This window comes from Uloborus diversus, chromosome 6, assembly GCF_026930045.1.
Source record: "Uloborus diversus isolate 005 chromosome 6, Udiv.v.3.1, whole genome shotgun sequence".
Classification (NCBI taxonomy): domain Eukaryota; kingdom Metazoa; phylum Arthropoda; class Arachnida; order Araneae; family Uloboridae; genus Uloborus; species Uloborus diversus.
The window spans coordinates 45,222,487-45,237,810 of NC_072736.1; the positions used below are offsets into that span (position 1 = coordinate 45,222,487).

The window sequence follows — 15,324 nt, forward strand, 5'->3', positions numbered from 1 at the left end:
GGGGGGGGGGAAATGTGTTCCCGAAAGATCTTCACCAAGCTATCTACTACTATGGACTTTTTCAAAAAATAATGTATTCAAAAAATGTGGCAAAATAAAGATTTCGTAACTCAATTTGTAAGTTACTTTTTATAGTTTTCATACCTACTTGAAATTAATTACAGAACTATTTTGTCTTGCATTCATCCTATTTCAAAACTTTTACCAATAACATTAACTATTCCCTTTATATAACTATTGATTTATTATTATGATCCCATTCTAAGACAAATGTTGTCAATTTAGAAAGGTAAAGAAAAGTTCCCTGCTTAATCAAATGCCCAGCTTAATCAAATAATATTTCTTAGAATCGGCGATGTTCGATTAAGTGGGGCTGACAGTATATATATATATTAGGGTGTCCCAAAAAAATGAAAGTCGTTTTTTTTTTTTTTAACGCATACCCTCTTATTTTTTTCCTTTTATGTCAAAACTGTTGCAAAACAAGTTTCATGCAATTTGAAGCACGGTAACCCGTGCCGACTTGCGCCTAAACGTCTAAATAGCACATATCTCTAAGCAAGCGAGCGCTGGCGACGCAATACTTTGCGAAGCTCAAAACAGCCGTAAATGGTGCACAGAAGACAAATCAAAACAGAAAAACAGATGTTGGGGGCTTGTCCGTGGCAATGTGGAAACCGTCAAAAGAGTCAGTACGAATACACTCCGGTCAGCGAGCGCAGTATAGTTCTTCCATAGTGAACGAAACATGGCAGTGGAATTGCGTAGTTCGAAAAAAGAGATATTTTTGATAGGAGTCGTAAAACATCAAATTACGGGCTCAAAACTTCCCTCTAACGGACAAGTTCTGTCTGTTTTATTTTATAACATTCGAGAAGTGAACTTAACCATCAGTGAAAGTGCAAATCTCGCTATTCGGGAGTGCATCATTTTTTGGGAAAAGGCATGCATTCCCACCAAATCGTTGCCAAATTGTGTGAATAAACTTAAAAACCTGTATCAAATTTGGAGAGACTTACAAAAAAAATGCAAAGAAACATCAAGTATTCAGGCGACGCCAACAAGAATTTGTGAGTAATTTAAACAATTTATTCGATATCGCACATGCTGATGCCTTTCAGCTAATCAAAATAGAGGAAGATCGGATTTTCTTACAACTCCAAAGAGAGCCCGGGCGACGTGGTCACTTAGGTGGAGTGGATAAAAAACTGACTGACAAAGAGGAAAGGGCTCGACTTCGAGCTGTCAAAGAAGAAAATAGACGCATGAAATACGATTCCACTTCAACATCCTCGGAACTGTATGAACCAATACAAGAAGATACCTCTTCGAGTTCTAGTGAAAATATATATTCAGAAGATTTCCCTAAAACATATAAATCAGTACCTGGAACGAATATATCAGAATCCGGAACAAGTATATCAGAACCTGGAACAAATGTACCAGAGCCTGGAACAAGTATATCAGAACCAGAAACAAATAAATCAGCACCTGGAACAAGTAAATATGTAATGAGGAGAGATTTTAATACTCCAGAGTTAGTTGCTGCATTGGATAGGTGTCAGTTAAGTACACGAGATTCTGTGTTTATTCTGGAAGCTACTATTGACGCACTTGGGTGTAACATAGATGAATTTTCGATAAGTAAATCTTCAATTCAGAGAATTCGAACTGAAAAGCGGAAGGAGCGCGCGGAAAAAATAAAAATTGATTTTCAATTCGAGGTACCGGATGTAGTGACTTTACATTGGGATGGGAAACTGTTGCCTGCTTTGAGTGCTCAAAAATCAAAAGAAGATCGCTTACCTATAGTTATTTCATATGGATGTAAGGAACAACTCATTGCTGTGCCTAAACTAGATAATTCTACAGGAAAAGAACAGGCACAGGCTGTTTGGAAGGCAGTTTTAGATTGGAATCTCGAAGATAAAGTTCAAATTCTCTGTTGCGATACTACAGCTTCCAATACGGGTCGTTTTAATGGTGCTTGCGCTCTTCTTGAGCAAAAATTTGATAGAGAAATGCTTTTCTTTGCTTGCCGCCATCATATATATGAACTGGTATTAAAGGCAGTATTCGAAGTGAAAATTAAACAAGTCACAACAAGCCCTGATATTCCACTCTTCAAAAATCTCAGAGAGTCTTGGAAAAACATCGATCCCACTAAAATACAGTGTTATAGAGGAGCTGCGGAGTTGTTCCAAACTGTACCCGAACTTGAAAATTTACTTGGCTTTTACCGTGCTGAGCTTACTAAAGTTACAGTTCGGGATGATTATTGAGAGTTGATAGAACTGTCTATCATATTTTTAGGTGGATATATAGAAAATAAATTTAAAATAAGACCACCGGGAGCCATGCACCAAGCTTGATGGATGGCTCGAGCGATTTACTCCCTAAAACTATTACTATTTAGTTCACAACTAAAATTAGATAAGAAGGAAAATGAAGCATTGTTAGATGTCTGCTTATTTGTAGTGACAATATATGAAACCATGGCTTCAATGCATTTTGGCAGTCAAAGCACCCAATAAAGATCTGTGCTTTTTGAAATCTTTGAAAGCGTACGAAAATGTGGACCCAATTATCTCAAAAGCTGCTCTACAAAAATTCATCTAGCATTTATGGTATTTGTCTGACGAAATAGCAGTCTTAGCTCTTTTTGATGATGAGGTAGAAGAAGAAACAAAATCAAAAATGGTGAAAATTTTACGTAGAGAAGATTTCTCGACCCATGAGAAAAGGTACATTCCATCGAAGGAAGAACTTTATGGTTCATTGTATGGCAAGTTTTGCACATTTATTTCATCTAGTTGTTTAATTAATTATTCCTTTAGATCGTGCATTTGTTACCGGTTATTTTATTATTTTGCAGAGAAAACAATTGATGATTTCATATCAGCCAAAAGCCAGTCATTGTTTACTAGACTTAAAATGGATGATAGTTTTCTCAACGAGTGTCCCTCTTTATGGGTCAATAATATTTCATTCCTTGATGCGAAAAAGACGGTCTCAATGCTTAGAGCAGTAAACGATGTAGCTGAAAGAGCGGTAAAAATGATGCAGGACTTTCATGGTTTGCCAACAGCTGATGAGGAACAAAAACAATTTGTGCTACGTTGCGTTCAATAGCACCGGAAGATCTATCCTGACTGCAAAAAGCAAACATTGAAACGAAAATATGTGCAGTAATATTTTCGTTTCTTGTAGTGTAATATTGTTGTAAATATCTGCTTGAAAAAAATTGATGTTGTGTGTTGTAAGGAATTATACAGTTAGCAATCTTTCTACTGTAGTCATTGTGCAGAATTTCAGGTCCAACTTTGACCTCAAGTCGGCACGGGTTCCTGTTATTTTATTGCAATAAAATTTTTTTCTCATGTTTCTGAGGTGAAATGGAAAAAATCTGGAGGGTATGCGTATTCGATTTCAAATTTTTTTTTCGCCATTATAACTTGGGACACCCTAATATATATATTAAGCGGGAAATTTGGTCAAAAGACCAAAAAAAAAAAAAAAAAAATAATAATAATAATAAGCTACAAACTAAAAAGAGAGTGTTTAAGCTCCAGTACATGCATTACAGAATAACATTAGGCTAAATACTATTGGGCTACATGTTAAACAATAAACAAGAACTTAAACCCTGTTTTAATTTATTTCTTCTTTAACGTTTACAAATGGACTGAGTATTGATCAGTTGACTACTGGATTGAGCTTGTTCTTTTTGGATCTTAAGGTAAGATGATTTTAGTTACTGGCAGGTACTCTCCTGTGGGAGGCTAATTATCGAAACTCGTTTTTCCTAATTAGTCGAGGCAAAACCCCCTGCTTTTAATTTTAGGTTTAAGTTCTTGTTCATTTTTTATAGCAGGGGTCTCCAACCTTTCTCCCTCGCGGGCCACATTGTAAATTTTTGAAGACAAGGCGGACTGGTCAAACAATATTTTAGCCCAGATGGTCTATTTAGCTCTAACCCTCCCCCCAAGGGCGCCCGTATAGGGGGGCTTGAGCCTCACCTTTGAAATTAGAACTTCCTTGCTTTTTTGGTACTTTGGTACTTTTTCCTCTGCAAAAATGTAAAAACATTTATTCTCCAGCCATTAATGAATAAGTTATTAAAAATGAAATATTTTAATGACTCTAACCTGTCGTGAAATCGGTTTCCATAAAGAAAATACCCTACTAACTCATGGGGAAAAAATCTGAGCCCCCCTTACAATTTTGCATATGGGCGCCCTTACTCCCACCTTCACCCATGCATGGCGAATATATATGTATAAATATACATTTATATATATTTTTTAAAATTAAGCGCTCAGTGGTGGTTTTCGAAAATTTCTATGCTTGCTTCAAATTGCTATATTTCCTTATACATATTATCATACAAAAATTTAGCCAAATTGCTTGATGATACTAGAAAAAAAAAGGCCAACCTGAGAGGAAACCGTTCTTTCTTCTAGATAGATTTTTTAAGGGGTTGGAAATCCACTTTCATATATTTCTAAGCTAAACAAAAAGCCAGGTGTGCATGAAGGAACAATATTATGAAAATGAAAAACAAAGAGATAAATCTACAATGGTTGATTTTCTGCTTAAAGCGCTATTAGAGGAGACTTTCGCTTTCTATTATCAAGTTTTTTTGCAAAATTCAGTATCTAGCATCAAAGTTTCATAGCATCAAATCAACATTTTTAATCATTGATTAAAGTAGGCACTTAAACCCTAAATTACCTCCTGTTATAGTATAATTAATATCCATAGTTAATGTATTTAGGAAACTTCTATTTGAACTGATATTTTTTACTCCAAATATTATTTCATAATTATTGAATTATGAAATAATATTTGGAGTAAAAAATATAAATAATTTGGAGTAAAAATAATTGGCAAATTTTTTGTTTAAAATTTTTTTGCAATTTAATTTATATCTATTATACATTGCAACAGATGTTGTGCAGTTAAAACTTGTGTTTTCTTAGGGCATGGACATGTTTAGTGTGCCAAGCAAAAATGTAAAGAACTTTAGTGAGATTTTTCCTATACCTTTTGATATACCTGTGGAACCGTACTCAAGTACAGGTATTTGTTTTTATTTTTACAAATTTTCAAAAAAATGTATATATATGTATTTACTTGCATTTAATTAGTTATTTACAAGCCAATATATTAAGTAAATGTAACTTAATTCACGAAACATTTATTCACTGCAGAAGACAAATTCAAAGAGGAGTGAGTGCCCCTTCCTTAGGCCACTATCTGCCAATATTGAAGTTCAAGAAACATAATTTTAGACAATGTTTGATGATGTTACGCAAGGCTGGGCAAGGCCTTGTCAGCCTAGTCAAAAGCTAGGGGGACTTGTGCAGGGGTCCAAGACAGAGTTTTATAAGTTTTATTAAGGGCCACCATGGACCAAACTGATAAGATGGACGCCTTGCTCTCCGCAGCTCTGATGTAAGGGAAAGAAATTTTGAGGGCTGTCTCCCGCAAATGTTTCAGGATTGAAGTTTGAAACATTTGTGTTGAATATTTGTAAACTGGGGTATGTAGTAAAGGATAAGAAATAAAAATCAATTGTCCCTCCCTTGAAAAAGTTTTGGACTGGCTCTCGTTACTGCAAAATGTGACTCATAACAGGTGATTTTGCCAAGACATAATTTTAGCTGATATGAATAGGGTTGTTTCCTCCAGTCAAAAGTAGTACTCTTTGACACTGAAATTGATAGAATAAGCAAAAAAAAAAAAAAATAACATGGACCCAGAAAATACTTTTATTTTCCCAACAGTTATTTTTTAATTAATTTTTTTTAAATGTCCGATTTTTCAAAAAAGGCATGGTCTTCATGACGTCACAAATGGCTCTCTTTGGTGCATATTTCTACCACCTTTCCACATTATGATAATCAAGAAGCGAATTAAAATTGCACTCTATGCTTGCTATCAACCATATAGTTGCCAATACATGTGAATAAAGATGCAAATTAAATATTTTGCACTGTGAATGGCAGCACTGAATAGCATTTCATCATTTGTGATGTCATCGGCAGAAGCGTTAAATATAAAAGCACAGCGATTTAAGTATTTTTTTTGAAATATTAAACTTAAACAAATTATTTAAAAAATGGTCAGATCCTATGTTTTTAAGCATGCTCTTTCAGAAAAAAAAATACTTTTAAAATTTTGGAAACGACCCCATTATCTACTGTCTAACTTAACTGCACTTTTAATATAGCTGTATATATATCCTTATTTGTATATAGCCTTATTTGTGGTATGTAAAATTCAATATTAGAAATACTTTTAATTATTTCAGATCAGATTTTGAGTGATTTAGTATTTTACATGTTAATAATTGTATGAAAATCATTATAATTTTAAATATTTTAATAATTCTTTGATGTATTCGCTTTGTAAAAAGGTTAAATTTAATCACATCCTGATTCCTCAAAAAGTATGCATGAAAATGAAATCTTTAAAAAATAACTCAAGGGAAAGGGGAGCACATGTGAACTTTTTCTTTTTTTCATTTCTTTGTTTCACAAAAAATATTATCAATTTCTCAGAACAAAATTATCCCCATGATTGAATAAATTTTTCTTTGCGACCTGAATTTTTTTGAGATGTTTTTAACAAAATTATTTCTTTACTTGATGGTATTTTGAAAAACGTTTTAAGTTTTTCACATCTGCCCTTGTAGAAGCGTACATGTGAACAAGCCGGAGGCACATAGGAATAAGATTAAAAAACAGAAAAATTGTCATATTTCAAAAGAAAAAAAAAACTCTTGATTGAAACATTTACATATATTCCAATTTCATTAAAGGATTTAAATGAATTTGTTTCAACTAAAATTGTTCAATAATATGTCAATATGAAAATATTTTTTCCGAAATACAAAACCCTGCTTGCAGTCAAATTTTAAAAGTCTGGTAGCATGTTCTAATCACTGGATGGACAAGAAAAAAAAAAAAAAAAAAAAAACCAGAGATTATACAGTACAAAGAAGATTTTATTACATAAAGATTATTCTTATTAAACATTGCTTTTGAGCTTCATAGAGAGTATGATAATGTATTTGTTAATAATTTTAAACTTAAAATTGAAACATTGTGCTGTTCATACAATGGTTTGCAATAATTAAGTTTAGCTTATTAGTTGGATTTAAAATGCGGTTTCCCACAAAGAAGACCATGATGAAATTACATACTACATCTGTTAAAACAAAGAAGTTTTCACCATAGAAACACGAAATGGCTCATTGCTCTAAAAGTTTATTTCAGAGTTGAGACTACTACTGCTTTTGAGAATTTTAAAGATTATTTACTTCAAGTTATCTTTGTAAAACATCCATGTTCACATGTGCCTTCCTTTCCTCTACCTATAATTGAAGCTAAAGCTTAAATATACTATGAAGATATTTTCTTGAAAAACATTGTTAAGTAACCATGTTGGAAATACTATTTTGGTGTCAAACTGTTTCCTCCAAAAGTTCCTGTTATCTATTTGTTGTGAAGAGCTGTTATCAGTGTCAGTTTTTTTCAAGGGGCTTTGGGGCAGAGTAGATACACTATATGACCAAAAGTATTGGTACACTTTCAAAAATTCACATATTTAAGGATTTCTCAAGAAACAAAAGGGACAATTGCTTTGCAACTTTTGTCACATAAAAATTATGTTTCTGCTATCATTTTCCAGTACAAAATTCATTACTTTTGAGTTTTGGGGATCAGTAACAAATTGAGGAAAACAAAAATTGTTTTCGATCATCATTCATCGTAAACAGCTGAGAATAAGCTGTAAATTTCAGAAATTAGTTAGCTGACCAGGGGTGATTGTGTTCCGGTATTTTACTGAATTTCCGGTATTTTCGGACGTATTTCCGGTATTTTTATGTCCGAAAATACCGGAATTATGTTTTTTTTGTTATGTTTTTATCTCCCTACCTCCGCAATTTTTTTAAATTATATAATACTCATCAAATATACCTGCAAGAGCCTTAAGATGGACAAATAAATGTCAAGATAATTTGTATAACACCAGCTCAAAAGTAACTTTGTAACCCATTAAAAATTTAATCACATGTACACACAATATTTTGACTCAGAACTATTTAATACTATGGCAAAGGTGCACTTAAGTAATGTCAAAGATCCCCCCCCCCCGGTCTCGCTTTGAAACTTTAAGGTATTTTTTGATGAACTCACAATCACCCCTGGCTGACTATGTACAAATATTTTACATATTTTTGATTAAGTATCACTGATATTCACGAAGATATGAGCATTTCTTTCAAAACTAAGAATTCTTTTTGAAGGTTTTGGCTCATAACATGCAAAGTTTTCCATCAAAGATTATCAAACTTTTAGAAAATTTGACAGTGTATATGAGAAGCATAATACTAAAATTTAAAGTTAAAATAATGAAAATTGGTTAAAATATGAACATTTTAAAGCAAATAATTACTTGCGGTGCATGCGCGAAAGATAGCAATTCATTACTATCACAATCTAAAACTCAGCTATTTTCTTCAACTTATTAAAAAATTCCAGTTCATTATCTTAAAAAATTCAGAAAGTTATCAGCGATCTAATGAGTCGAATTTCAACAATTCTTGGATAGGGGATGAGTGACGAGGGGGTCGTTTGCAAATAATCTGTTTTTAACATGAATCACACTGAACGATTGCAAACAAATGTTGCAAACGTGCGAAGAACCTCTCACGACTCGTCACCTATCTAGGTATTGTTAAAATTCAGCTCATTAGATTGCTGATAACTTTCTGAATTTTTAAGATATTGAGCTGGAATTTTATTATGAGTTAAAAAACTTAGTTGGGGTTTAGACTGTGAAAAGTTGTAAATTGCTATTTTTTGCACATACACAGTGAGAAATCAATTGTTTTAAATGTGCATATTTATCCAATTTTCATTATTTTAACTTCAAATTTAGTATTATGCTTCTCTTGTACGCTGTTAACTTTTCTAAAAAGTTTGATTAGCTGTGATGAAAAACATTGTGTGTTATGATCCTAAAACCTTCAAATAAAATTCGTAGTTTTGAAAGAAATGCTCGTATTTTTGTGAATATCAGTGATACTTTTCTCAAAAATATAAAATAATTGTACATAGTCGGCTAACTCATTTCTGAAATTTGCAGCTTATTCTCAGCTATTTACGATGTATGATGATCAAAAACCATTTTAGTTTTCTTCAATTTGTTACTGATCCCCTAAGCGCATGAGTAATGTAACTTTTATTGGAAAATGACAGCTGGAGCATACATTTTACATGACAAAACTTACAAAGCAAAAGGTCTTTTAATTCTTGAGAAAGCCTTAAAAATGTGAATTTTTGAAAGTGTCCCAATACTTTTGGTCATATAGTGTACTTCTCCCAGAAGTTTGATTGTTATTTTATTTTTCTTCAAATTTGTGTTTTTATTTAACTGTTTGGTAAAAGTTTTTAAAAAGCATAAATAAAGATTTCATTTCTCTTTAAAATATCATTAAAAATGAATAAGTTGACAATAAATGTATACAGTTAATATACGTTAAAAGAAATATGAAGTTGCAAGTTTGAAGGTAAGATTATCTCTATTCCTTTATTTGAATCAGAAATTCACAGTTAGAAACGTTAACATTGTTAGAGCCTAGAGGGAAATTTAAATCCTATATAAATAATCATTTAACAGAAGAAAAAGGGGGGTTCATTTCCTACATTAAAAAACCATTCAATTTTTTGTCGGTAAAATTTCCAAAACTATTCTATTTCCCCCCTGCAGACTTTGGCTATAGAATGACCTTTGGTTGAGATGCCCTACTTTGTATCCAATTACTAAAAATACAACAACTTCTTTTTGCAACAGAGAACTTTAAAAATATATATGACTGTAAATGAAATAGATTTTGATGCGATTATATTTTTGTGGTATTCTCATATGAAGATTTTTTTTTAAATAAAATGTGCAGGGGAGCTGAAAATATGAGACTTCCTTTTAATATTTCCAATATATCCTTCTTTCATTACAGAACTAATCTGCTTTTTTGATCCTATTTCTACTTTTTTTTTGTGAAAATATACTTTTTTTCCCAATTTTCGACAGGCAAAATGCACTATGACCCCCTGAATATGATTAAGCTGTTGCACTTTCAATAATGTAATTAAAATATTTTTTTATATGGGTTTTTTTTCCTCTTCAACCTGTGCTTTTTTCATCTTTGATGAAATTGTGCAGTATTTATGAAAATGAAAGTTAGAATGGATTGAAGTGAAGAAAGACTTTGTTTCAAACATTTTTGATTATAAATATAATAACTAAACAATTTATTATATATTACATTAATTTATTTTCTTGATTGAGTGAAAATCAGATACCATTTAAATCTGCAATTTTTTTTAGATCAACCATGGATTTGGGATATTCCTCAGATCAAAGGTCCTGATCGATATGGAAATAAATGGTGTCCACCTTAAAATCAATGAATGTTTTTGAAAATTATAAACAAACTTTTTTATTGTACAGTTTTGAGAGTTGTGTTTTATAATTTTAAAAGAATGTATTTTTGTTATTTATAAATTTTAGAAATAAATATTTAAATTAAAAAAAAAATGTTATTTCTTTTTTCAGGATGCAAGTATACACCCGTAAAATTTTTTTAAAGTAATGTAATTATATACTTTTATTTAGATTGATTGTTTTAATTATTATTTATTTCTAAGACTGACTATGCAGAAATATAGCAGTCTCTACTAACATTCTCTTTAGTTTCACTGTAAAACAAAACAAATTGAAGATACTGAGTATAAAATATACACCTCTTTATTCAGATGAACTGTTCTATTTGGTTGTTTGGCACAGTAGCCTAATTTTTCATACTCCACTTCATGCCCTTCCAAATATATTGGGTTAATGCAAAGGTTCGTGCGGATGTGCAATAGATGGCGTTAGAAGCGGCTTAAAGTGTTGCCATTATTACCAGCATCTATGTAAGACAAATCATTGGAAAGGTTACATGTGCAGCTTTCATTTCAAACCAAATAATTTGTTTAGATACAAACTGCCTCGAGACAGATTACTTTTAAAATGAGTGTTGATAAGGTGCCTTTACGGCATATTAGCTCTACAAGTTTTAGAAAGGAATAAACGTTGCAGCAGCTGTAAAAAACATTTTAGAGGTTTTTTTTTTAAATCAAGATCAAGCATCAGCTAAACCAGAGCTTCTCAAACTGTGGTCCGCACACCCCCAAATGTTCGCGGTGCTATCCAGCTAAAATGTTAAATATAATTGAGATTGAAGGACGAGTAACCGTATTTTAATTCAACAAGAAAGCACATTCATGAGGAATAAAAAAGTTCTTGCTTAAGTACATGCGTGACGCAGCAGCCCCCCTCCCCGTCGGAACTCGCTGAAGTAAACACGCTACACATTAATTTTTTGTACATAACGAAATTCACATTGTTATAAAACCAAAACTATATTAAGTAAAATGCAAACATTGAGGAACATTTTTACAGCTGGGATATTATACTTCAAATAAAACTTTTGCTCCAAAATTTTCAAGAATAAATTTAATAGTCAACATTCAAAATTTCAAACAAAGGATGAAATAGATCAAATGCTATAGTTTGCAGTTGATTTGAAGAAAATTGGAGTACCTCTGTTTTATAACTTGCTGCCTAATATGCTTGCGTTTATTCAACAAAACCATTTGAAGTGAAAGTAAACATTTGACGCTTGAGATTTTTATATGTCGTCAAATTTTGGTCAATCATCCTTTCATTCTGGCCGAATCGTCAAGGCCTGAAATATTAAGTGCTCAGAATATATTGATCTTATTAGCACACTTCATACTACAGTTGAATCCCGACTGATACGAGGAATGTGTTCCAAGACCCCTCGCGTAAGGGTCATTCCATGTCAAGTGATCCAAAATTTGATAAATTTTTCCCTCACATTTTTGTAATTCTTTGAAATTTGGCTCATTGATTGTACCCTTCAAGGTTCTAAAAAGTCTAAATTTTTATCTCTTTTATTTTTTTATTTATGAGACTTTGAATTTTGGAAAAATCTCTTTTTTTCATGGATGATTAAACATAAAATTGATGATTACTCAGCACCAAATATAGGTAGAAAGATTTGGTAAAAAGCAATTTAAAGTTTATTAGTTGCTGTTTGATATAATATGCAACATGACTAATTTTATAAAAAATTTCATTTTTAAAAAAGTGAATTTAAATTTAAAATTTAAATTTCTCGGAAAAGGTAAGTTCTCCAAATTTATTGTCTATTTCATCTTGGTGTGTGCAAAACTTCAAGTTCAGATCTCAATAGGATCATATTTTTATGAATTTTTGAATGAAATTTGACGAAAGAAGTACAGATATAGTTTTTAGATTCTATTCAATTAAATATAGGTTCTCTTACTAGTGATGGTCAAGGAAGAAGAAATTAAACATGATTATGCTTGAAATGAGCTGTTATGAACTTGTAGATTGGTTCCCCCCAACCCTCCTGGCACCACCACTTTTTATCTTTTTTTATTTCCAAAACTATTTTCAAAATGCAAAGAAAAAATAAATAAAAATAAAATAAAACACAATGAATAGTAAACTTATTAAAAGTTGGTAAATGTTTTTCTTTTAAACACGACGAAGTACATCCCCTCCCCCCCTCCCACCCACTCAAACGTACGATTAACACTATACTAGTATCATGCCTATTGAATTGAGGATTGTTTTTACCCCATACGTTTTATTTTTTTTAAGACCAAGTTCTTCTTTTTATATCCTAACTTCACAAAGTGTACTTGACTAATTCAATATCTGGTATGGAAAGTTATGATTTATTTCACCCCTACCCCAGTACCAACCTTCAATTTTGGAGGGAGGAAAAAAAGTTTTGCCCCAAGATCATAGAATAAATAGAACTTTTCCCCCCATGTTGTTTTAATGTTTTCCATTCTTTTCACACAGAACTAAAAATAAATCAAAGTATGAGATGTGTATTCACATAACTGTCTTCCAACAACATCTGGAGTGCAGCTGTTTTTTCTTTTCTTTATCGCTTGTTTTCTTTTTAATTTCCATTGTAAAAGAGAGTAACGCATCAAGATCTATCTATACATATATTAAATGCAGTTAGAGATAACAAACTTTGCTCGTTTGAGCATAAACTTTCATGTTGCTAAGCTTCATTCCAGATTGCTCTCCCCCCCCCTACTATCCCAATTCCCGAGGGAAAAAAACTAAATGAGTGTGGTTCTACATGTCTGTAAAAGTTTTCCCGACTTTTAGTTTTTATGATCCCCCCCCCCCCTTTCATTTGTAAGCCTTAGTCACCACTGATGTTTGGCAGCGTCTTAGTTTGTTGTATTATTACTCTCACATACCAGCTTTTTTTTAATTTTGAAAAAAAAAATCACATAAAAAGGGGGGGGGGGGGTACCAATTTACAAGTTCATGCCAGCTCATTTCAAGTGCAGTCATATTTAATTACTACTTACTAGACCATCACCAGTAAGAAAACATATATTTAATTGAATAGAATATAAAAACTATATCATTATTTCTTTCGTCAAATTTCATTCCAAAACTCATAAAAATATGGTCCCATTGAGATCCCAACTTGAAATTTTGTACAAACAAAAATAAATTACCCAAAAAGTTTTGAGAATTTTTAAAAAAAAGTGATTATATGTTTTTTGAGAAATTTAAATTTTAAATTTAATTTTTTTTAAATGAAATTTTTGTAAAATTAGTGATGTTGCATATCTTATTAAACAGCAACTAATGTACTTTAAAATGCATTTTACCAAATCTTTTTATCTATATTTGGTGCTGAGTTATCATCCATTTTATGTTCAATCATCCATGAAACAAGAAGTTCCGTCTAGAACTAAACGAGCCTACTTTCCCGTATACCCATACTACTTTCTAGTACCTGATCAATATTCTCAAAAATAGCTAAAATCGCAAATTGTTTCAAACATATTTTTTAAATATTTTTAACTGATTTCTAGGAATAAAATATTCCTCACTCATCCAAAAAATTAGATGCGTAAAAAAAAAAAAAAAATAAACGAACAAATAAAATAGCAGCACCTTTTAAACAAAGCAGCTAATAAACTTTTTTCCATTAAAAAAATTCTTTAACAGCTTTCAAAACGAAAAAAATAATAATTAAAATTGATAAGCTCATTAAAACAAATCCATCATATCAAAAAAAACAAAAAATCGTTTCTTTTTCCCCTGGTGCCAAAAATAATTTTTAAATGAATTAATGTATTTACCATAATAAATAAAAACAATAAAATGCAAACTTAAAGAAATAATTTTCACTGTCAAAAAAAAAAAAAAAAAAAAAAAAATCGTCTGCGCATATCTTTATGTAGAAACATAAATGACTTCGAGTTTATCTGCCGAAAACTGAATACCTAAATTAAAACTTTAGCATGGAAATAAAAACAAGTCATATTAACAATAATCATTTCACAGTTAAAACCATAGTTTCGGAGTTAGAGTCAATCTCATTTTGGGATAAAGGAGTCGGAGTCGAATATCCAAGAATCGGAGTCAGTCATTTGTCCTCCGTGTACTAATTTTTGCCAAAGCTACGAAGTCAGGGAGTCGGAGTCCGATTAATTGTCGGACACAGGAGTCGGAGTCAGGTGCCCCTAAATTCTCGGAGTCGTAGTCTGGAGTTTGGCATCAAGAGCTATTTCCACAAAAATTTGCTTCAGATAAATCCGCCTTCAAGTATGGAATCTACATTGACTTTCAGTTCCCCGTAGGTGCTAATGTTAAAGTATTTGAACTGTTCAAAATTGAATGGAAAATTGTTCAAATTAAAAAGATATTTTATATACAAGTTTTTTATCAAAAGCTTTTTCCTACAAAGTTTGCTTGAAGCAAATTCACCTCACAGTTCGGAATTGCCTTGAATTTCCCCACAGGCGCTAATGTTAAGTTTTTTTGAACTGTTCAAAATTTAACAAAAACTACTTCAAATCAAAAAGTCAAACATCGGAATGAGGTGTCCTCGCCGAGATCTTTCCAACAAAAAAAAGTTTGTTCGAATCGGACTATTCATTCAAAAGTTATTAGGGGGGGGGGGGGGGACAGACAGACCGACAGACATTTTTTCCAATCTCAATATCCTACTTTCCAATTTTTAATTTTTCGATATTTATTTAATTATTTTATTTATTTTTGATTTTTTTTTTGTTTTTCGCAATATTTTTAAGATGCATTAATAGTCTAGTCATTTGGTCGAAAAAAAGGGGGATACCTGGAAAGTTTTGAAAATTGAATATTTTACGGATA

The 15,324-nt window shown here is 31.7% G+C and overlaps 1 protein-coding gene across 3 annotated transcripts in view; it reads left to right on the forward strand.

The window, feature by feature from the left end:
* LOC129224310 (tyrosyl-DNA phosphodiesterase 1-like) overlaps positions 1-10,531 on the forward strand; it is a 61,964-nt gene extending 51,433 nt beyond the window's left edge. For all 3 annotated transcript variants that reach the window (XM_054858745.1, XM_054858747.1, XM_054858746.1), the window contains 2 exons: positions 4,983-5,082; positions 10,402-10,531. In XM_054858745.1, the coding sequence (XP_054714720.1) occupies positions 4,983-5,082; positions 10,402-10,475 (174 nt within the window). In that variant the 3' untranslated portion in view covers positions 10,476-10,531. The remainder of the gene's footprint in view (positions 1-4,982; positions 5,083-10,401) is intronic.
* Positions 10,532-15,324: the final 4,793 nt, after the last annotated feature.